This window comes from Cyprinodon tularosa, unplaced genomic scaffold (genome assembly GCF_016077235.1).
Source record: "Cyprinodon tularosa strain WSP-4 unplaced genomic scaffold, ASM1607723v1 ctg214, whole genome shotgun sequence".
Classification (NCBI taxonomy): Eukaryota; Metazoa; Chordata; class Actinopteri; order Cyprinodontiformes; family Cyprinodontidae; genus Cyprinodon; species Cyprinodon tularosa.
In genome coordinates, this window is record NW_024038796.1 from 1,225,219 (window position 1) to 1,247,957 (window position 22,739).

The window sequence follows — 22,739 nt, forward strand, 5'->3', positions numbered from 1 at the left end:
GGATTTATGATGGAAGGGTTTTGTTACAGAGGCTGTTATCTTAATATGCTATCCATGATACACATGACAAATTTTCATTACTCATTTACTCACAAAGTGAGACCACGTTTAATAATGTACACACTATTCTGATATAGATAGAATATAAGGATGTTTAAGTTGATTCATGATGCCAACTGGTTGAAAGTTATCTAAGAATCCCCATTGAATTACACCCAGTATAAATCCAGCCTGTGAAGACCTCCAGCAGGAACACACTCCAGTGGAGCAGCTGTCTACTGCAAATGAGTGGAAATTTGAGAAGAGAGAAAAGCATTGAAAACCATTAGAGCAATGTCTGTAAGGAATAAAAACTGAGGATATAAATTCAATGGAAGCTGTAGTTTGGTTAGGGGCCCCATCTTGGAGAAAAAATATTTTAACAGAGAATCACTGGGCCAGTAAATCTATGGCATGAAAAGCAAATAATCACAGCAATAGCTCCTTTAAGGTCTCAGTGGAGGAATGAGATGGCATGGCATATGCAATGACATGTTGATGAAACCTACGCAGGACTCATTGCTCTGCTTCTTCAAACAGATCTAGTGGTTAAAAACAAGATAATGAAGCTCACATGGGAAGGAGCCAAAGGAAGCCAATGTGACACAGTTTCTCTGAGGCAAATCAAAGCACTATTACAACTTTATGAGGATATAAACAGGTCATGCTGATAAGAATTAAACCAAATCAAAATCTGTTATAAAAATCTATAACCTGACTGACAACTGTAAGCAGATTTCCGGTTTTCAATCATAAACGTAATCGATCCCTAGTTCATCATACAATTAAGGACAGTATACAACATTATTAGTTTTACAACCACAAATAAATCTATAGAGAGACAATAATGAAAGTAGAAATCCTATATCCTGGTGGTTTGACCTTTCTTCAGACAGGTTAATAATTGCCATTTGTTTGGATTTGATAACTTCCATCCATAGTAGATTTAGGGCAGCAGCCAATTTCCATAAACCATAAAGTTAAAGGGAGCACATTTGGAGAAACCTTTAACTATGCAATCTGATGTTGTAAATAGATGAATGCTAGATAACATGCTGATTTTTAAGAGCTTACAAAAAACTTAAAGAATCAAAAAACCAAATAAGTTCCCAGTCTCACAGCACACATGATCACCTCTGCTACAGAATACTGCAGGAAAACCTGATATTATATAATTTCAAATTTCCCCTATAGACACTTGAGTCACCTCACTGTGCTGGAAATAGTTTCTGAATTTTCCTTGAACTTCACCCTAATCCTCCCTGTTGTGGTGTTGCAGAAAAGTACACAGTTACTGTAACTGTGTGAGTGTAAATCAGAATGTTGTTCCATCATTAGGCTGCAACTCACAGATGTTGAAGAAAAAGAGATTTAATGCATGAATGACAATCTTTTATAATCCTATATTAGAGGTACAGTATGTGAAATAAACCTGCAGTAGGGAAGTTCATGGTCCTCAATGTTTTGGGGTTTTTCAGCTCCTGACCATGGATTGAATGGAGCAGACCTGGACTGTAAAAAAGAGACTATTAAATCCAGTAGACATGTTTTGTTTATTTTTACTGTCTTTGTATGTCTGTCAGAGAAAAAGGTGGATTTTCAAATGCTAGATGCAGTGACAGGGTAGCTAAGGATGTTTTAGTGAACTGACTGCAGAGGAAACCTGCTTTCTGACAGAACAAAAGGACAAAGATAACAAAGGATGAGTTCTGCTGAATCTTGGTCTGTGTTCCTAAATTCTACTGTCATTTTTACATTGAGATTATGAATGACTGATTTATTTTTGTGTCTGAATTCAGAAGAACATAATTCAGGTCATGAAAAATAAAAACCCTGCCTAGTTTCCTTCATCCTGTTCCCTAATCAGCTGATTAACCCCCAGTCTGTGGCTCCATCCAAATCTATCCCCTACGTCTTGCTCTTGCCACAGGTGTAATCGACACTCAATTTATCAAAACAGCTCACAGAGGGTTGAACAGCAGGTGTATTCAGATTTATTTTTAATTTTTAGCACACATAAAGCCAATCAGTAGCCAGTCAATCGTTTATAAAATATTAAGCTGTGGGTTAAAAAGAAGCCCTGATTGTTCTTACAAACACATTTAAATGCTGATGCAGATCATTTCTTGTAATATCAGCAACATCTTGGCTTCAAGCTTCAACACCTCCTCAGCATCCTCAGTTAGTTAACACCAATTTTGTTAATTATTGGCTTTGCAGCCATTATGACTCTTGTTTTAATACATAATATCTGCAGCTGAACCTATGCTGGGGCTCCAGATCTGAATACCTCTAAAGCCTAGGTTTAAAATTATTGTTGTCATAAGGTTTAGTCATCAATGTTTTTCAAACACATTAAAAAATGCTGTGGAAATGGAGAGAAAGAACAACAGCTTCTTCTGTTAAATGTATAAATGGGCTCTGTTAAAGCATATTCCCCATTTTGAGGTAAAATAAACACTGTTTGTTTGTTTCCTCAATGTTACTGAAGAAATCTTTGTGGCACATTATTTTAACCAGACTGGATTAATATTTGTAATCACTTATGCACATATATCATGCATACATGAGCTTAAAGGGAACTTTACTACTAGCAGGCTGGCATGAAGGGATCATTTGTCCTGAATGATGACAAATCACAAAATAGGTAAAAAAAAATATTACAGAAAACACTGAATCCACCGAAGGGAAGAAAAGGAGAGTAGTTGTGGGAAAATCTTTTTGATCCAATAACAGACTTTTTTCATCTTTGCTGTTGTTCTGTTCCCATGCTCATTACTGTTATTATTGACAGCAATGAATGATTATATTTGGGTTTTATTTAATTAATATATGTACTCTTTTTTTATTACTCTTTTATTTTATCTTGTTTTGTTATTACTGATTACAGTATCTTTTTTAATTCACTCAGAAACTGTGTTCATCACCTCTATTCAACAATTATTTTTTGTTAATTCATTATTGTTTGCTGTTAACGATTACCTCCTATATTCTTCTTATGTATTCGTAGGGGTTCTGTTAACACCTATGATGACTGAGCAGGTTAATTCAACGGTAAATTTGCGTGTTTTCTGTTTGCATCTTAAAAGCTTCAATCGGCCCAGCTTATTTCCCCCGCCATTCATTTATTTAAATGGTGAGGGAATTAACTCAGCACCGATGCAGGACTTGTTTGATGTTTAAAGGAGCATTATCATTGGAAATAAGATGCATTAAAAATCAGTTTAGTTTGTCAGACAATATGTTGAAAGAGGAAAACCATAATACCCATTTGTGGAATGGAATGTGTTTAATTTTTGTGACCACAATGTGCGATAATAAACAAAAAACATCACATATCAATAATCTATTTAGTATATAAATAACAATAAAAAGAGGCATGTATGTATATACAGATGTGTACAAATATACATTATTTACATCCATATAAGTTTGGCTTATGCAGCAGAATACATTCACTAGATGCTGTGTTAGGTTGTACAGAGTCTCAGTAGTTTGCGTTGGATGCTTCCACAGAGCTCTGCATGCTCCAAAGAGTCAGGAGTCAATGAATATGGGAGTGTTGATCATTGTTCTACAGAGTGGGCAGCTACCAAACTCCTTCAGGATCCTGGTGCTGCAGTGAGGGCACAGACAGCGGTGCCCACAGGGCAGCGTGATGTTAGCCTCTTCTATCATGCACACCACACAGTTGTAATCTGTGACCAAGAGGAAAAAAGACAACAATAAAACATTAGCCTGAATCCATCATCCACTTTAAGGGATGAAAAAACAATAAAAAACAAGAGCATTGCACATACCTGCTGGATTTTTCTTGTTTAGGTCTGACACAGCATCAGAGGTTGTAGCGGGAGATTTATGATCTGGGTTGAAACTAGGAGGTCTGATGAGAGGATCAGGTACAGGACAGGATCTTCTAGTGAGAAGCAATTCCTTTTTCTCTGAGCCTGCAGCAGGAAATAATTCAGAGAATTGTTGTTATTTTTAGTTCTGATGTGTTTCATCAACAAAATACAAGAAAAACAGGTTGTAAGTCAATCAAAATGTAGGTTTGTTAAATTTACCCTGGAGGAAGATGGAAGTCGTCTGACCATAGACATCGATCATGGCCCAGAGAGGCTGTTGGAGATCCACTTTCATTGGTAGTTTTTTCTTCCTGCTGTTATCAGGTCTCATATATAAGTAGCCTTTAGTAGAAACCCAGAATTCCAGCACCGTTCCCTCCCAACAGCAGGACTCGTGCACAGGAAGAGCCCAGTGTCCCTCGGTGTCTGTGAGGTTGGGCATGGCCATGCATGGTAGAGGCAGAGACCTTTTTGATGGAGGTACATTAGTGAAGCCCACACGGATCGCTCCCTTCCATTGTGGTGTCCGCTTCAGGATCTTCACCCGGATCTTCTCAAAGATCCTCACAGGGCGGTTGCTGAACACCAGGCCACCGTAGAAAGTGTTTTCACTTCTGTCTGCACATTGACAGTCCTCGCTCAGACGGATCTTGTGTCCCACAGCCTGAGGATGGAAGGTCAGGGGGCCGAGGCATTGTTTGCCGCAAATGTGAGGAATATTTGGAGCTGCAGGGGAAAGTTAAAACCATTTAGAACTTTACGAGGATATAATCAGATCACGTTAATCACATTTTTACAATAATATGGGCTGTGATATAAAACCAGAAATTGGGAAATACAGCCATGTCTAACAGTAGGCACATCTGAGGTTACTTCTAATAAATGCATCATTATGCTGGTTAATTACAAAGTTAAAATAGGGATATTTTTTAGATTAACATGTACAACTGCAAATATATCTAATACATAAGTAGCAGTCACAGAGGGTTTCACTTTGCAGCAACATTCCAGGGTCTGGCATTCCTTTTATTCTATGTTGAGCTTCCTGTTAAGTAAACGTCTTTCAGATTTACTGTAACAGCTACATTTCATTAATGCATTTTCAGATTCTCTTCATATTTTTGGTTTCTTTTTGGGTTGTGTGCTTATCTGTTTAAGCTCAATCGTGTGGATAAATCTAGCAAAAGCGTATTTGCAGGGTTAATCTGCTCTTTTACTTGTAGCTCTCTTACAACATTCCTGGAACTTCCTGACATGATCTTGACCTCCATAGTTCCTGTTTACGACCCCTTTCTGATTTCATTATAAACAGAGGAAACAGTGGCCTGATGGCACATGTTTGCTTTTAAAGCATGATTGTTTCAGCAGTCAGAGATATATATCTGGAACTTATGGATGCCGATTGTTGGGAAAACATTTGAGAAAAGTTCCTGTTAACTCTTTGAAATAACATGGTGTCAGGTTTGGTTGGTGCTGTTTCATTCCCTAGAAAAGGTTGCCTAATTGTCATGATGCAATCATTATATCACCCTATGAAATCAAAGTGGTTTATCTTTTTAGCTGCTCTGTAAATTCTGACACTGACTCATCCATTATTACCTAGAGCTCAGACCTATACTGACTCACAGCCATCGGATTTCCTGCCAGGTCTCCTGTTTCCTCTTATTGCTCCAGGATAAGCCGCCTCTTTGGTCTAACTGTCATCTTAACAGTTTTACAGCCGAGTTTCTCTGCTTCTGTTTCATATTCCTGTTATTCAGATGGGTTTTTTTTTCTGTAACTTAATTTTGATTAACAAAGCAGATCCAATATTTTTATGTCTTTTTTTTAGAAAGTTTTGTTCCATAACTCAAAACCAATGTTTTTCTAATTTATAAAGTTAGCTTGAACTGTAGAATATAACACATTTTGTAAATCATCCATGATAAATTTTTCTGCATGCCCCAATAATATTATTTTCATAAAAACAGATTAAAAGAAATCTTACCAGGGTTCTTACTGCACTCTTTCTTCATCTTTAAGCAGAAGGCATAAAATCCTGTTAACACAAGTTGTGCTCTGGTCTGTCTGGCAGTTGAAGTCATAATGAAGAGGGTGTGAGCTGGCAGGCTTTAAGACAGAGCAGAGCGCACGTGCAATTCAAAAACACAAACATGAATCACATGACAAGTGGGCGGGACAGAGGAAGAAACTGAACCGTGGAAATTTACCTAAAGCTTTCTTTTTCCCTTCCACATTTATGCATGCTTAAATTTCCAGTTTGCCTTGTGTAATTTATGTCAGGACTTGTAAAAAAAGTTTCTCAGAAAAGTCATACACTATATTGCCAAAAGGATTTGCTCACCCATCCAAATTATTGGAATCAGGTGTTCCAATCACTTCCATGGCCACAGGTGTATAAATTCAAGCACCTAGGCATGCAGACTGTTTTTACAAACATTTGTGAAAGAATGGGTCGCTCTCAGGAGCTCAGTGAATTCCAGCGTGGAACTGTGATAGGATGCCACCTGTGCAACAAATCCAGTCGTGAAATTTCCTCGCTCCTAAATATTCCACAGTCAACTGTCAGCTGTATTATAAGAAAATGGAAGTGTTTGGGAACGACAGCAACTCAGCCACGAAGTGGTAGGCCACGTAAACTGACGGAGCGGGGTCAGCGGATGCTGACGCGCATAGTGCGAAGAGGTCGCCAACTTTCTGCAGAGTCAATCACTACAGACCTCCAAACTTCATGTGGCCTTCAGATTAGCTCAAGAACAGTGCGCAGAGAGCTTCATGGAATGGGTTTCCATGGTCGAGCAGCTGCATCCAAGCCATACATCACCAAGTGCAATGCAAAGCGTCGGATGCGGTGGTGTAAAGCACGCCGCCACTGGACTCTAGAGCAGTGGAGACGCGTTCTCTGGAGTGACGAATCGCGCTTCTCCATCTGGCAATCTGATGGACGGGTCTGGGTTTGGCGGTTGCCAGGAGAACGGTACTTGTCTGACTGCATTGTGCCAAGTGTAAAGTTTGGTGGAGGGGGGATTATGGTGTGGGGTTGTTTTTCAGGAGCTGGGCTTGGCCCCTTAGTTCCAGTGAAAGGAACTCTGAATGCTTCAGCATACCAAGACATTTTGGACAATTCCATGCTCCCAACTTTGTGGGAACAGTTTGGAGCTGGCCCCTTCCTCTTCCAACATGACTGTGCACCAGTGCACAAAGCAAGGTCCATAAAGACATGGATGACAGAGTCTGGTGTGGATGAACTTGACTGGCCTGCACAGAGTCCTGACCTCAACCCGATAGAACACCTTTGGGATGAATTAGAGCGGAGACTGAGAGCCAGGCCTTCTCGTCCAACATCAGTGTGCGACCTCACAAATGCGCTTCTGGAAGAATGGTCAAAAATTCCCATAAACACACTCCTAAACCTTGTGGACAGCCTTCCCAGAAGAGTTGAAGCTGTTCTAGCTGCAAAGGGTGGACCGACGTCATATTGAACCCTATGGATTAGGAACGGGATGTCACTTAAGCTCATATGTGAGTCAAGGCAGGTGAGCAAATACTTTTGGCAATATAGTGTATATGTTTTATGGTTTTTACTGAAATGCATCTTTGCCTGTTTTTATTTATTTGTCATTTATTTGTAAGGAAATCTTACACCAGCTCAGAGTTACATTTCCAAATTCTTATTTTGGCTAAAATTATGATCTTTGACTGTGCAAAAAAAAAATAAATAATAATAATAACAATAAACTAACAATATAATATAAAACTAAAGTCGGCTTTATAAAAAATATATGGTTAGGTTAAAACTTCGTAAAAATATATATTTTTTATCTACATAATTTTCAAAATATAGAAAATAGATAATCTAATGTTAAGAAATATTGTGGTATGACAAGAAAACAACAGTAAAAATAATATATTTGTACATTTATATAGAATAGAAATAGAGGATTTAAAGATTTCAAAGAAAGTCACATGATAGAAAGTTCTACAAGGAATGAAAAAAAAATTACACTGAAATAGACTCCACACAAAGCTGTAAAATAACTTGGGTCAAGTGTAGGCACATTTTTTTTTTTTTTTTTTATTTGCTTTACAGTTGACTCAGATCAGTTGGCCAAGGCTGTTTGTGCAAAAGCTGTTCTGATTGGTTCCCTGGTTAGATGAATAACAGGCACTCACAGGAAATGCTATTTGGAATAATCACAATTGGAAATTTACTCGGATTTCTGCATCTGGTTTCTGCTTTAGTTCAGAAGAATCACGTTTTACTGGTCTCAACAAACTCTTCAGTCTGCATCATACAAATGATGGCTGATAGTTGGCTGTTATAGATAATGTGAAGGAGATCAAAAAGGTTTTGTTTGTGGTTGTATGTATCAATCTTGAAGTAAACTTAAATCATATGAATGGATTATACTTTTTTTCATTCTAATTCACACAACACAATGTTTACAGCAGGAAGTAGATGGAACAGCTAAAATTGAGTTTAATTATTTAGTGATTTATTTACATGAGCATTTATAACTTTGTATCAATGTTCAATAATTTACAGGAAAAAAAGGTCACATGCGTTTTTTTAGCTTTCCAAGATAAAAGATGAAGTCAGCTCGCCGTGTTACCAAAATGAAACAGAAACCATAAAACAGGCTCTTATCATGTAATTACTTTCCTGTTCCCTGAAGCTGTTGCTGAGAATAGGCGGCGTTCTTTGTGTGGTATTTTGCAATACTGAACTTTTTCTGTCTTTGACTGTGAATTAAACTACCAACGTCTCTCCTTGTTTTACTTATATAAGAACTTAACACTTACAGCGCTTTTAAAAAACATTATTTGCTGTTTGAATGGGAGAAATTATGAGGATTTTCTATGGATCTAGTGGCTTCTTGAAGAGTTTTTTTTACGGATCATTTTTGGAACAACTTGTTTCTCTTTTTTTAAATCCTGGAGAATTTTCAAAAAAAATTTCTTAAAAAGTTGGAAAAATAATAAAAATATAGTTTTAAGGGGGAAAAAAAACACTTTTCAAGGACAACTCTGACCTGGAAAAAGACTTATTTATACTAGAGATATATATTGATTTTAAAAAGATCAACAGTAAAACTTGAACTTGAAAACCAGAACACTTCATTCTTGTGTAAAAAAGTACTTTGAAAATCAACAATAGTGTCTTTTACAAATAAATTTAAATACATTAGATATCTTTAAAAACGAATATGTTAAAATAGCTTCTAAAATCTGTATTTATATGTATAAATAAATATCTACTTTTCGATAAAGGTCAAACATGTTTTTTTTTTTCTTTTTTATATGTTTTCCTAATTATAAAGGTAAAAGCTGTCATCTTAAAGTTCTGCCTATAAACGCTTGTTGGGGGGTGGGATGGGGTGGTTACAGTATTTCATCATCCTATATATTAAGTGAACCAAAAAGCCACTCATGACCCGAGATCCAGCAGGTGAAAACTGTGATCTTATCTCAACCTGAAATTACAACACATTAAGCCTCAGGGTTTTGTCAAAGTGAAACTGTAAAGGTCAAAAGATATGTATGGATATCTGTGTACGTATATGTAGATAGAGATATGTGTATACTGTCTATAGTTATGTGGGTGTGTATGTATATGCATGTATGTGTGCATGTGTTTGAGATACGGATGTATGTGTAAGTATGTATGTATATATATATGTGTGTGTGTGTATATATATATATATATATATATATATATATATATATATATATATATGGATAGCGCTACACAGGTCGTGGCTTGTGTAAAGAGGGGGGGGGGGGGGGGGGCTAAGTAAATCTGAGGCTAATCAGCTCAGATTTCACAGGCTGCAGAAAAATATACATCTTTTACAGGAAGAGCAAAGTCTGAATAGCATCTATCTGAAGAAAACATAAACATAAATAACCCAAACAAGTTGTAAAACATTTTTTAATTCTGCTTGCATACACTCAAGACACTCATTCAATCTTCACTGTTATTTTTTTTTTTATTATACAAAATAACTTGGCTTTATTCTTAAAAAAAGGTGTTCTATGCAAACAAAGCAGCTGAATTTCCCTCATTTGTTCATTGTTTTGTTAGAGAGAACATAAAAAAAATGGAACTTGTATAGTTTTGCTTTAAATTAAAATTTCAGGTTAAAACAGAATGAACAAGACCGACATCCTGTATAAAGAGCCAAATACTTTCTAGAGCTCTGGTATTTATCATGGCATTAAAAGTACCGTAACATTGGAAAAAGAAGTTGAATCATAATCACCATTTAAATTTAAAATCTAAAAAACAGGATATAGATGGGATTGTGAGCCATTACTAGTGATGTGGCTCAACCTCTGTCTTCATTCATATCACTGTTAGTGTTTTTCTATAAACAAACTGGGCACCAACTGGACACAGTCTTGTTCTGCTCTCAATTTTTCCTGTTTTGTTGTAGATTTAAGATGATGTCATTATCAATATGTATGAAATAACAAGCTAGATTGGAGAAAATAGGAAGCAGAAAGTACAGAAATGTGTGTTCAAATGTGGTGAATAAAAGCAAAATCTCCTTAGAAAGATAAATACTCAAGTAAAATAAAGATTGTGAATAAAGTTACTAAAGTAAATTAGCTCCTTAAATTAATTCCTGTGTAAACAGCATCCACAAAACAGTGTTGGTGTTTTTAAGCTGCCTCAGTGAGAAATTGCACTTTTTAGCCAACTTCTATCTAAAGTGACTTCAGCCTTTGTATGCTGCTGACCAGATCACCCTTATAAAAGAGACCTTGATCTTAATGTGTTTTATTTTTTTATAATTGATTAAAGGTTAATGAAATAAAATAAATGTAGAAGATGAGTGTATTTGAACTTCTAAAAGAAAAAAAGAGACTAATTTCATTGAATATAAAAAATAAAATAAAACATATTTTCATTTAAAGCTGCAGAGAGCCATTTCTCCTTCCCCACCCCCTCATCTGCTTGCCCTTGCAGCAACACACTTGGTCAGACATGGCAGGCCATCAAAAAATCTACTTGTTCCCACTCCATCTGTTAAAAAAACTATTAATCTGCTGCCGTCCAATAAAAGGCTCGGCCCTCACGGTGGAGCCAATAGAAAGGCATTAAAGCTTTGAGAGCCAGGCCAATCCCAGGCTGCATTCTAATGTGGGACATCTTTATCAAGGTATCAGTCCATTTCCACATTCTGTGTATTTATGATTTCTGAGGAGAGAGCCTGCAGAAGGCGCATCTGTAAGACAACTAAGATCTGTTTCCAGAAGGCTCAGCCAAGACTTTAGATATGGAGTTATCCAATAGAAAGCTGTGGACGGGTGCCGCCTGGTTTATTTTTAAGCAACTTTAAAAGAGTTGAAGGTTAAGTTTGCAATTTGTGGACCTATTTTTTAAGAATCCAGTTGTGGTCCAGAATCTAGACGACGCTTGGGGCTGTCAAAGCTTTCCGTGTGGCCACCAGAGGCCTTCCCAAGCTTGGATCTTATTGGATGTGTTCCTGACATTTGGAAAACGATTTTGAGAAACTCCCATGGATCCGAATATCCAGGGGTCTTTCCTCTTTAACAACAGCCTGAACCAGTTCCCCTCAGACCTAAAGGCACCAGTGTGCCAGTACTCAGTTCCCAACTCCTTCTACAAACTCAACCCGGGCCTCAACACCCAGCTGCAACCGGGGACGCCCCACGGCATCAGCGACATCCTGAGTCGATCCATGGTGGGGGTCGGCACTACCGGCACCACCACCCTGCTGTCAGGATACTCCCCCATGGGGGGGTTCGGTCCCTCCGTAACCAGTACATCTATGTACTACAATCGAGACTACAACCCCTCACTTGGGGGCTTCTCAAAAAGCCCTGCAGAGTGCCCGATGAAGGGTCGAAGTATGAGCTGCTGGGCAGAGAGCAGCTGTGACTGGAGAGGAGGAAGACAGCAGTGCACCGGCGGTGAGTCAGCAAAGGGTTTCAGCATCAACCTCATCATTGATCAGAAACTTTATGGAGTTTTCAGGACTAAACAAAGGCAACTATCAGGGAATCAATCAGATTTAAGGGCGTATAAGTACGATTCAGCGGTTTAACTTTTTTAAATAACCTTTAAAAACATGTACATAACTTTGTTTAAAAAAAAAATGAAGTGGTTTATAATCATCTCTTTTGCAATAAATTTAAAAAGTGCTTTTTCTGGATATTAAGCAAAATCTGCATATATATATTTATATATATTTATATATATTATTTATATTATTTTGGCCTTTTTCTTTTTAGGCAGTGGTCCGCTCGGAGAAATGCCCAGCAGGAAGAAACACACCAGACCAACGTTTAGTGGACATCAGATATTTGCCCTTGAAAAAACCTTTGAACAGACTAAGTACCTGGCCGGGCCTGAAAGGGCAAGACTGGCGTATTCTCTGGGAATGACGGAGTCACAAGTCAAGGTGAGTTTTATCATCCTTTGTAATCAAGTCAAGCTTTTTGATTAATGTGCTTGTTTGTAGTCAGAGGTCATACAGAGAAATTTCCTTTAAATGTTTTTATTGTGTGTGTTTTTTTGTGTTGATCAGTGGTGGCACTGATATGGGTGATATGGCTCACTGCCTGGGGAAGCATTTTGTAAGGGGCTGCATGAGTGATGGGAAGAAAAAAAAACATTTTCACTTTTGGTCATTCCCCAATAGAATATACTATGTGATAACATATACACAAAGATCAGCACCAGACTGAATTACTCTTCTGTGATTAGAAATTAATTCATATTCATTCATTTTTAGTGACAATTTATTTATTTAATTTGATCCTGAATTTTTTTGTTTTTATATACATTTTATTAAAACCTGCTATGTCAGCATTTATCTATATCCTTTTTTTAGCAAGTTTTTGGCATAAGTGTAGCTAAATTCATCTTGTAATTGTGGACCAGCTTTTGCATTTGGGGACCTTATAGAAGCTTTACAGATGTGGGAATATGTCAGTGTGTTTTGATGAAGAAAAGGCAACAGAAACAAGGTCTAAGAGATATCATTAGTTCCCAGTTGAAAAGCATTGCTCTTCAATAGTGTAAAGTCTTTGAACAAAACTCTGCCGTTAAGCAACATTTGATCCTGCTTAGTTTCGACTGTTACCTGCAGAACACTTGGTAAAATCAGCCTGCCTGTGTCTCAGGTGTGGTTTCAGAACCGACGCACCAAGTGGAGGAAGAAGAGCGCCTCTGAGCCCAGCTCCACGCAGGCCGGCCATATTGGACAGGGAGGGGAGACCTCAGAGAACGAGGTGGAGGATGAGGAGTACAACAAGCCCCTGGACCCAGATTCGGATGATGATAAGATCAGACTACTGCTGCGCAAACACCGCAGGGCTTTCTCTGTTCTCAGGCTCGGGCCGCACCCTGTCTGACACACACTCTACCAAACAGACCTGCATGCTGTGATTAAATAACTTTAGTTAAAGTTGAGAGAAACAAACTCAGCGTGAGCAGATAAGCTCCAACCAAGGAAGATAAAACAGTCCGAGAACAGAACACAAAGAATTCTTCTAAATTATCACAATGATTCCTCACTTATAACTGTGCAAAATCTGAATAAACATATATACAAATATATGCTGAAAAAATAATCTATAACTGAAAGCTATTTGTGGGTCAAAATAGCCAAACTTTTTAGCTCCCAATCCCCAAAAACTCTCCATTAAATGTTTGGAAAGACTTTGTTATTTGCATAAAAAAATGTAAGAGATTAAAAGAAAATAAAAAAAAGATCACCGAATATGAGTTGAATCATAATTACAAATTGTAATATAATGACTGTTTTTCTGTGTACTGAATAAAATATGTCTGATGCTTTTAAGTGAATAAATATCCTGTAAAAATGTGCAGATACACAATGTAAAATGAACGCACTTAAAACTGTGCACAATAAAAGAATAAGTTTATCAGACTTTGTGGATCCATTTTTTTTCTAACAAAGAATTTAACTGTGATAGTAAAGCCTTTATTTCTTTGTATCAGCTGTCAACTGGCAGTTAAGACAGCAAGCATTAGGGCACAGAAGCTGAGGAGGTCATAGGTCAAATCTGATGTGATTTACTCTGTCTGATGTTTTAATTGAAGACTATGGCCCCAACAAACCAGCTAAATTGAAAATCAATATTAGCACTAAAGGCTTGGTCATTGCTTTAGACCTTCCGGAGTTTCGGAGTTTGTCCTCCATATGCTTCATGCAGCTGAATGCGGCGCTGACGATGCAGAGATAGAGGCGGGGATAAGGAACGAAGCAGGGCCGATTCTAAGAAGCAGGATCTGAGCTTACAGGAATCGCTTTCTTCTTCCAGAAGACTTACTTAACTTGCTTAAGACTGCAGCTCAAGTCTGTGACTGAGACTAAGAAAACTGGACTGACAACATGTTTACAGACATTTACTGTACACTCGTAAAAAAACTTATAAACTTAAGAATCGGTTTTCATTTTACTTTCAGTTTGCATGTAATTTTTAACATATCAGTCAGTAAAGTTTTTAAACGTGTCATGTTAAATATACTCAGAAAACCTTATCAACCAAATTTGTTTTTTTTTTTTTTTTATATATATAGTTTTAACATTTATTTATTAATCCGTTGTATAAAAGATCATGTAACATATAAATTAATAAAAATAACTTTTTTGAGAAGGTTTATATTTAGTTAATTTCATTTCACTTATTTGCCCAAACAGGTGAAAAAAAATCCATGAAAAACCTGTGTTTTAATTAATGACCATTACTAAATTTGATATAAACTATCTAACACTTACATAAATCAAACATTGACAGATTTTGTTTTGTGTTTTTAGTTCCGCATATTAAAAATACAGACATTAATTTTAAGCAATTAATAATAATAATAAAGACTTAAAAAAGGGACAGAATCTTTTAGTCGTTGCAGATTAATTTATTTAGTGATTTGAATCAGTCAACAATGCATTTCTATAATTTTGGTCTTAAGATGGTAAAATAGGGAGACTGATTTTGTGGTTTTACGTGCAGATGAGCCTTAGAGTAAAAACTGCAGGAAGAAGAAAAAGTAAAAGTGAATTAAAAAATACCTTAAAAAAATGAAGATTAATACAATGAATAAAAAATATAGAAGCAAAAAGATGATCCAGTCCATGTTTGGGCCTTTTTATGTCTGATTACAAAACTATTTACTGCAATTTAAACTAATAGGGTAAAAAATAACCATAAAATCTATATTGATTGATTGACTTTATTGATCTCACAGTGGAGAAATTTGCTCATTACAGCAACTCAAATTATCAAAGAAGAAGAGGGTGCCAAAAGAAGAAAAAGGTACATGTGATATATATACAGTATATACAGTTTTTCTTTTTTTTAATAGTAGGATTATTATACAATAAAACACAACGTTTTTAAGGTTTCTCTGTCTCTTTTTTGGTGAAATCCAAACATATAAACTTTGACCAAAATGATTTTAGGTTTTCTTTTTAAAGCAAAAATATTCCACATTTAAATTTGATCAGTAAGATGTTCTAGTTATTATTTTCACCTCACATATATTTTCTTTTATTCTATATTTTCTTTATATTTTCACCAGTTTTTTAGAAACATATATTTTTCTTCATGTTAATCATGCTTTTCTCCAGGAAATGAAGAGTTTCTTTGAACATCAAAGATCCGCAACAGAACGAGGTGACGACTCAAAGACACGGAGCCATTTTTTCTTGGGTCACGCTTTATTTCCAAAAGTCAAAGTAAAATAAACATGTAGTGTCTGACTAGAGCTAACTAAAGGTAATACTGGCCTTCCAAACAACTCCACTCCTGTCACAACATTACATTAAATTACACTGGTTCAGTTCAGATGATGGAAGCATGATACATATTAAAACGTCCCTTCTGCTAATATTTAAAAATATAGACTGTTCAGATTCCTCAGGAGTCTTTTTGCATCTCTCACTAAATAAGCAAAACACAGAAAGTAGCAGTGAGATATTGTTTTTAAAGCCAGTATAAAAGGAAACATGCACATCTAAAATATATATAACAGCATTAGATCTACAGCATGCACAATAAACTAAATTTATGAAAAGAGAAACATTTAAACAGTGCCTCATGCTTTACATTTAGGTGCATGTGTTGTGTACAGGCTGCAAAAACAGTATTCTGTGAGGTTTCAGTCAAGTCAGGGAATTAAAAAAGAAAAAAAACAACAAAGTCATAGGTAAACATAACATGGGAGAAAGATAACATTTTTCAGATGAAAAAAATGAGACATCAGCTGTGGCAGATGCAGCCCCGGAGCAAGTGCAGGTAATAGGGAAAAAACTGAGAAGTGCTGGGCTACATGCTGGGGGATAAAGCACTTGGTATTATGTACAGGTTGGACATAGAGAGCATGTCACTGTCAGTTAAAAAGAGGATTTTAGAGTGCATCTGGGAGTCTTTGCCTTACCTACAGATTTCCTCTGCTTTCATCTAACATTGATACCTGATCAAGAAGACCAGAGTCACCAAAATTCAGTTTTTAAATAACAACCTCAACAAAAAAACATAATGCAAACAAACCATGATCAGAAAACAATCGCCCCTCCATGTTTTATTGTCTTTAGACTGTAATTAGCAACCTTCTTAGAAGCTGAGTTCGAATAAGCTAGACTTGGGTCCGTTCATTCCCAGATCCTAAAAATCTGTTCCCATAAATCATGAATTTTAAGTTGTCTACAGACTAAACAGTAATATGACATAAAATACCAAAGCAGAAAATGTAGAAATGAAGGTCTAATAAGTCAAATCAAAGATAAAATGTGTGAAATTATTTTATCCTACCTATTTAGCTTTTTGTCCTTTAAAACAAAGTCAGAAGTAAAGAGGTTTGGTTTTCCCAGATATTAATAAAACCAAACTCCATTCAATGAACATATCCTGCTAGCTTAAAACTTACTCAGGTTGTCTGTGTCTGATATTAAAGATCTGTTAAATGATCTGAAACTTGTGACAAAAAAAACAACTCAGGAAGGGAGAAAACACTTGTTTTTTTTCACCTGGCTCTATCTCCCTTCATATACAGGAGATAAAAACAGATCTGGACAGCTTAGATTTATCTGTCTGTCTAGTGTTATGTCTCAGTTATGTTACTCTTCTGTCCTGAAGGTAGATCTGAGGAAAATATCAGCCTAACAGGATGGTGAATATGCAGCGTTCTTCCTCTGGTGTTTTTCTGCATCAGTAGAGGGTATTATATAACAGGATAGTCTATACAGGTGCTGGTCATAAAATTAGAATATCATGAAAAAGTAGATTGATTTCAGTAATTCCATTTAAAAAGTGAAACTTGTATATTATATTCATACATTACATACAAACTCATATATTTCAGATGTTTATTTTGTTTAATTTTGATGATTACAAATGACAACAAATGAAAATCTCAAATTCATCATATCAGAAAATTAGAATATTACTGAAGACCAATAAAAACAAAGGATTTATAGAAATGTTGGCCAACTGAAAAGTATGAACATGAAAAGTATGAGCATGTACAGCACTCAGTATTTAGTTGGGCCTCCTTTGGCCTGTATTACTGCAGCAATGCGGCGTGGCATGGAGTCGATCAGTCTGTGGCACTGCTCAGGTGTTATGATAGCCCAGGTTGCTCTAATAGTGGCTTTTAGCTCTTCTGAATTGTTGGGTCTGGTGTATTGCATCTTCTTCTTCACAATACCCCATAGATTTTCTATGGGGTTAAGGTCAGGAGAGTTTGCTGGCCAATTAAGAACAGGGATACCATGGTCCTTCAACCAGGTACTGGTAGCTTTGGCACTGTGTGCAGGTGCCAAGTCCTGTTGGAAAATGAAATCTGCATCTCCAAAAAGTTGGTCACCTGCAGGAAGCATGAAGTGCTCTAAAACTTCCTGGTATGTGGCTGCGTTGACCCTGGACCTCAGAAAACACAATGGACCAACACCAGCAGATGACATGGCACCCCAAACCATCACTGACTGTGGAAACTTTACACTGGACTTCAAGCAACGTGGATGAAGTGCAACTCTTCTTTTCCTCCAGACTCTGGGACCTTGATTTCCAAAGGAAATGCAAAATTTACTTTCATCAGAGAACATGACTTTGGTCCTGTTTCTCTTTAGCCCAGGCAAGACGCTTCTGACGCTGTCTGTGGTTCAAGAGTGGCTTGACACAAGGAATGCGACAGCAGAAACCCATGTCTTTCATACGTCTGTGTGTGGTGGTTCTTGAAGCACTCACTCCAGCTGCAGTCCACTCTTTGTGAATCTCCCCCACATTTTTGAATGGGTTTTGTTTCACAATCCTCTCCAGGGTGCGGTTATCTCTCTTGCTTGTACACTTTTTTCGACCACATCTTTTCCTTCCCTTCGCCTCTCTATTAATGTGCTTGGACACTGAGCTCTGTGAACAGCCAGCCTCTTTAGCGATGACCTTTTGTGTCTTGCCCTCCTTGTGCAAGGTGTCGATGGTCGTCTTTTGGACAACTGTCAAGTCAGCAGTCTTCCCCATGATTGTGTAGCCTATAGAACTAGACTGAAAGACCATTTAAAGGCTTTTGCAGGTGGTTTGAGTTAATTAGCTGATTAGAGTGTGGCACCAGGGGCCATCAATTTTGAACCTTTTCACAATATTCTAATTTTCTGATATGATGAATTTGAGATTTTCATTTGTTGTCATTTGTAATCATCAAAATTAAACAAAATAAACATCTGAAATATATGAGTTTGTATGTAATGTATGAATATAATATACAAGTTTCACTTTTTAAATGGAATTACTGAAATCAATCTACTTTTTCATGATATTCTAATTTTATGACCAGCACCTGTATGTCTGACATAAAGTACCTGATAAGAAATATACAATCCATTTTAAATATTTAAAAAAGGCTTCACCACAGTTCTGAAAGAAGAAACTAACAAAAAAAGTGGTCCTGGTTCTATATTAAGAATATCTTCAATGTTTGGAAGATGCTTTTTGACAACAGTGAAGGGCTGCGCTAATTAATGATTATGTTTGGAGCTAGAAGGAATTGAATGAGTCATTCACATGGCTGCAAGCAGAAACTCCAAAGAAAATCAGTGATGAATTAGATTAAACAAGTGTGGACAAAGCGGCAGCTAAGAGGTATCAGTGACATGAGAGCAGAGGGCTCATAGGTCAGGCCGGGCTGAGCAATGCAGGAAGAAGACGACCCAGTTCCAGAAGGTGGGAATCCTCAGATTGCCCAAACTACGATGTGGCTGAACACCTGAAGGAGACACAAAGAGACACAAATTAAATGCACAGCAACGTTCTTAACATCCTGTCACCTCAGCAGCTTTGAATTTAAATATTACTAGCATTAAAAGTTCATCCACCCAACTACAATCTATGTATTTTGAAAGAAATTATACTTGGAATTATAATAGCATATAAGACCATTCCTTAATTGAAGACCTGTAGAATACAAAAAACAGATCAAACCAAAGCACAGAAGAGCATCCCCACAGCATGATAGGGCCAACATCCTGTTTAATACTGGGAATAGTGTGTCCAGGGTGATGTGCAGTGTTATTCCTCCATAGCGTATTTATAGGTGAAAATACATTTAATGCTTTGGTCTCATCTGACCATGAAGGGAACATTTTAAGTTATTATATATGTCTCATTTGACCAATTACTGTATATCCTTTTTTTTCCACATTCTTGGTTTGTATGGCATAATTTTGACAGATTATTCCACCTTAGTTGGGGCTCTTTTCAGCTTCTCCAAAGTTATCATTAGCTTCTTGTCTGTGGCTCTGGACGTGTCTTGGAAGGCTGATAGCTGGGCAGCACCAATCTATCATTATCACATAATGACAAGATGCACTATCAATGCGTATGACTGGAAGTGCCATAAATGTAAGCTAATAATTTATTTAGCCTGTCTCTGTATCTGGTGAGATGTGTTTAATGAAGCGTAAAACCTTTTACAAAGTAAAGAAGTGGGTTAAAGGAATAGTACACCCAAAACATGATTAGCCTTCATTTTTCTACTCACCCCCATACTGGGGGGTGAGTAGAAAAAGTACTCTGGAGTACTTTTTTGATATCTCAAATGCATCTGGAGATCTGGGAGGCTTCTTGCTGTCTGCTGACATTCAAATAATGGAGGTCTATGGTGACCGAGACAGAAAGGTCCATAAAAGTCCACAAAAAACGTGTCAATATTCCTCCATACTGCTCGTCCAATGTATTCCAAGTGTCCTGAGTGGGTAGCATCCAGAATTTACTTGAAACGAAGTCATTTAGAATGTTTTTAGAGCATAAACAGTAGTGTATAGGATTTCCTGAAAGCGAGCGCCTGCAAGTTCACAACACTACGGAAACCGCGGCAGACCAAACCGGATGAAAGTGCGCATTCAGCTCGGCAAAGAACTCATGCTCTTCCTCAACACTGAAGTCCTCAGACATTTTTCTTTTGTTGTTTCTTTCTTTGCACAGGTAAACAGCACATTTCTTCTTCTACGCTTGCATTATCGGCAGAGCAGACGCTGAATGCGCACTTTCATCTGGTTTGGTCTGCCGGCTTCCGTAGCGTCGTGAACGTGCACGCGCGTGCTTTCAGGAAATCCTATACACTACTGTTTATGCTCTAAAAACATTCTAAATGACTTCGTTTCGAGTAAATTCTGGATGCTACCCAGTCAGGACACTTGGAATACATTGGACGAGCAGTATGGAGGAATATTGACACGTTTTTTGTGGACTTTTATGGACCTTTCTGCCTCGGGCACCATAGACCTCCATTATTTGAATGTCAGCAGACAGCAAGAAGCCTCCCAGATCTCCAGATGCATTTGAGATATCAAAAAAGTACTCCAGAGTGTTGTTCAGCATTGTGGGTTAGTAGAAAATGAAGGCTAATCATGTTTTGGGTGTACTATTCCTTTAATGGTTAGTTCTTTCAACACCGGAAGCTTTCAAGTAAAACCTCCATAAATAACAGTGTGTAATTTAAATGTAGATTTTTTCATAAAGACAAAATGTTAATTTAAAAATGTTCATTCCAAAAAAGGTTAAAAACAATCCACTGGACTTTGTTTCCCAGTTTGAAGATGTTTCATTTCCCATCCAGGAAAAAACTAAACGTCTTCAAACTTGGAAACAAAGTCCAGTGCATTGTTTTAAACTTTTTTTTTTGGAATGACTATGACCTGAATGACTGAGAATCTTCACCAACATATATAAATGTTAACACATACTCTAAACCCCTACCATTTGTGGAGAATGGATCAAACGGTGCTTTATGTGCTGTCCAAGGGTTGGGATTGTCTTTAGTAGCATATTTCTTGGGCTGGGCGATTAATTGCATTTCAAATATATATCAAAATTCGTCAAAACACAGTTTTCAAATCACACAGTATTAAGACACTGACTTTGTCACCCAGCCCTTTAAAACGCTTAGAGTGGGTTTGCTCTTGCACAAAAAACAGAGTGAGTTGCAGCCAGCATGCAAGTCCATGCATGCACGGAGAAGTAAGCACTGTTCTACACAACAGCAACAGGAAAGTCCAGAGAGAATGGAATGTAGACAAGCAAGCTTTCAAGGTCATGAAAACAACAAAGATTAACATCTGCATGCATGTTGTAAGTGGTGAGGAAACTGTAAATAAAATTTGAACATCGGCTTAAAATAATTTGACTTTTGGTTAAATCTTTCAGCCCTATTTACTTATAAAGTAAACTTTTTGATATCCTGCCTGAGCTGTCTGATGTTTTCCATGGCCTTCATTAGATAAAATACTCATTAATATTCTCCAACAAACCTCTAAAGCCCTCATAGACCAGCTGTACATGCTGGGAAATTATTTTGTGTCTTCTGAGGCAATGTACTGAAATTTTTAAATCCATGCCACACTTTTCTGATTTTATTTTTTAAAAACGTCTCAAAAACTATGTATCTATTGCCTCCTCCATGATAACGCACTTCTGTGTTTTGGTTTAGCACATATACCCTAATTAAACCCTAAATAGCTCACATGGTAGGGGACTGTAAATCTAAGTCATCAATGTTGGGATTGTATTGTTGCTTCAAAATGTGAATGAAAATAGAAACAATGGCTCTTTGTGGGATGTTTTTTCACTTAGAGGAAGCCATTATTTGAAAGCCGCCAACAGAAAGACCATCATGATAAAACACTTCATCCTTTAAGAAATAAATTTAAGAAGCGGCAAAACAAAATCATGGCGGTAAAAATGCCAATACGCTGCCGGGGCGGGATGAATGCCTCTCCAGCCGACCATCCAGATTGTAATTAATGAAAAGAAGTCGTGCAATGCACTTAATGTGCGGCTGCAGCAGGAGACCAGAGGATTCAAAAGACATAGATCAGCGGAAGGTGCTGATCGCCTGTGCTTCAACTCCACTCCACACAAAGGGAGCACTCTTGTCCCGCTGGTACTTTATCTTAGTTCATATTCTGACTCCACTGGGCTGGTTTGGTTATGGCCCTCCAGGGAGAAGAACAAGATAACCACGATCTCTCTAAATCTACCCTCTGGAAGCACTGCATTCTCACACATGGTGCTTTACTTTTATATATTCTTACCATTGAGAAGAATCGGAGTCAATGGTTATTTGTCTTCAGCGAGAAGGACAGGAAAACAGGCTATAGGAGAACCAAAAAACATAAAAGAGTCACTCTGTGGTTGATTTACTGCCTGACCAGAACAGATGGCTTTATAAGGGCTTACCTTATGGTCCCCCATGCAGACATTAGGACCAATTGTGTTGTAAACAACACCCTTTCCTTCATCATCGTCTCTCTAAAACAGAAAAAAACTTGATGTTTATCTGATCACGGAGCAGAATTCCACATTCAA

The 22,739-nt window shown here is 37.2% G+C and overlaps 3 protein-coding genes across 3 annotated transcripts in view; 1 reads left to right on the forward strand and 2 right to left on the reverse strand.

The window, feature by feature from the left end:
* Window positions 1–3,316: 3,316 nt before the first annotated feature.
* LOC119783979 (E3 ubiquitin-protein ligase NEURL3-like) lies at window positions 3,317–6,008 on the reverse strand. The gene is made up of 4 exons (XM_038285766.1): window positions 5,872–6,008; window positions 4,104–4,610; window positions 3,840–3,986; window positions 3,317–3,737 (listed from the first exon to the last, which is right to left on the reverse strand). The coding sequence occupies exons 1-4, from the start codon at window positions 5,966–5,968 to the stop codon at window positions 3,577–3,579; spliced, it is 912 nt and encodes a 303-aa protein (XP_038141694.1). The 5' UTR covers window positions 5,969–6,008; the 3' UTR covers window positions 3,317–3,576.
* Window positions 6,009–11,061: 5,053 nt separating this feature from the next.
* nkx6.3 (NK6 homeobox 3) lies at window positions 11,062–13,810 on the forward strand. Its single transcript, XM_038285768.1, has 3 exons — window positions 11,062–11,825; window positions 12,147–12,316; window positions 13,041–13,810. The coding sequence occupies exons 1-3, from the start codon at window positions 11,411–11,413 to the stop codon at window positions 13,269–13,271; spliced, it is 816 nt and encodes a 271-aa protein (XP_038141696.1). The 5' UTR covers window positions 11,062–11,410; the 3' UTR covers window positions 13,272–13,810.
* A 1,772-nt stretch (window positions 13,811–15,582) lies between these two features.
* Window positions 15,583–22,739, reverse strand: part of inpp5l (inositol polyphosphate-5-phosphatase L) — a 37,052-nt gene continuing 29,895 nt past the window's right edge. The window contains exons 14-17 of the mRNA XM_038285765.1: window positions 22,611–22,682; window positions 22,466–22,525; window positions 18,715–19,140; window positions 15,583–17,120 (exon numbers count right to left, since the gene is read on the reverse strand). Of these exons, the coding sequence (XP_038141693.1) occupies window positions 22,484–22,525; window positions 22,611–22,682 (114 nt within the window). The 3' untranslated portion in view covers window positions 15,583–17,120; window positions 18,715–19,140; window positions 22,466–22,483. The remainder of the gene's footprint in view (window positions 17,121–18,714; window positions 19,141–22,465; window positions 22,526–22,610; window positions 22,683–22,739) is intronic.

Excerpts from the sequence above, each read along its gene's own strand:
- nkx6.3 (XM_038285768.1), top strand. The coding sequence starts at position 11,411 with ATGGATCCGAATATCCAGGGGTCTTTCCTCTTTAACAACAGCCTGAAC. Across the intron at positions 11,826-12,146 it reads AAGACAGCAGTGCACCGGCG|GCAGTGGTCCGCTCGGAGAA; the intron begins GTGAGTCAGCAA and ends TTTTCTTTTTAG. Across the intron at positions 12,317-13,040 it reads TGACGGAGTCACAAGTCAAG|GTGTGGTTTCAGAACCGACG; the intron begins GTGAGTTTTATC and ends CCTGTGTCTCAG.
- LOC119783979 (XM_038285766.1), bottom strand. The coding sequence starts at position 5,968 with ATGACTTCAACTGCCAGACAGACCAGAGCACAACTTGTGTTAACAGGA. Across the intron at positions 4,611-5,871 it reads AGAGTGCAGTAAGAACCCTG|CTCCAAATATTCCTCACATT; the intron begins GTAAGATTTCTT and ends TTTCCCCTGCAG. Across the intron at positions 3,987-4,103 it reads GACTTCCATCTTCCTCCAGG|GCTCAGAGAAAAAGGAATTG; the intron begins GTAAATTTAACA and ends TTCCTGCTGCAG.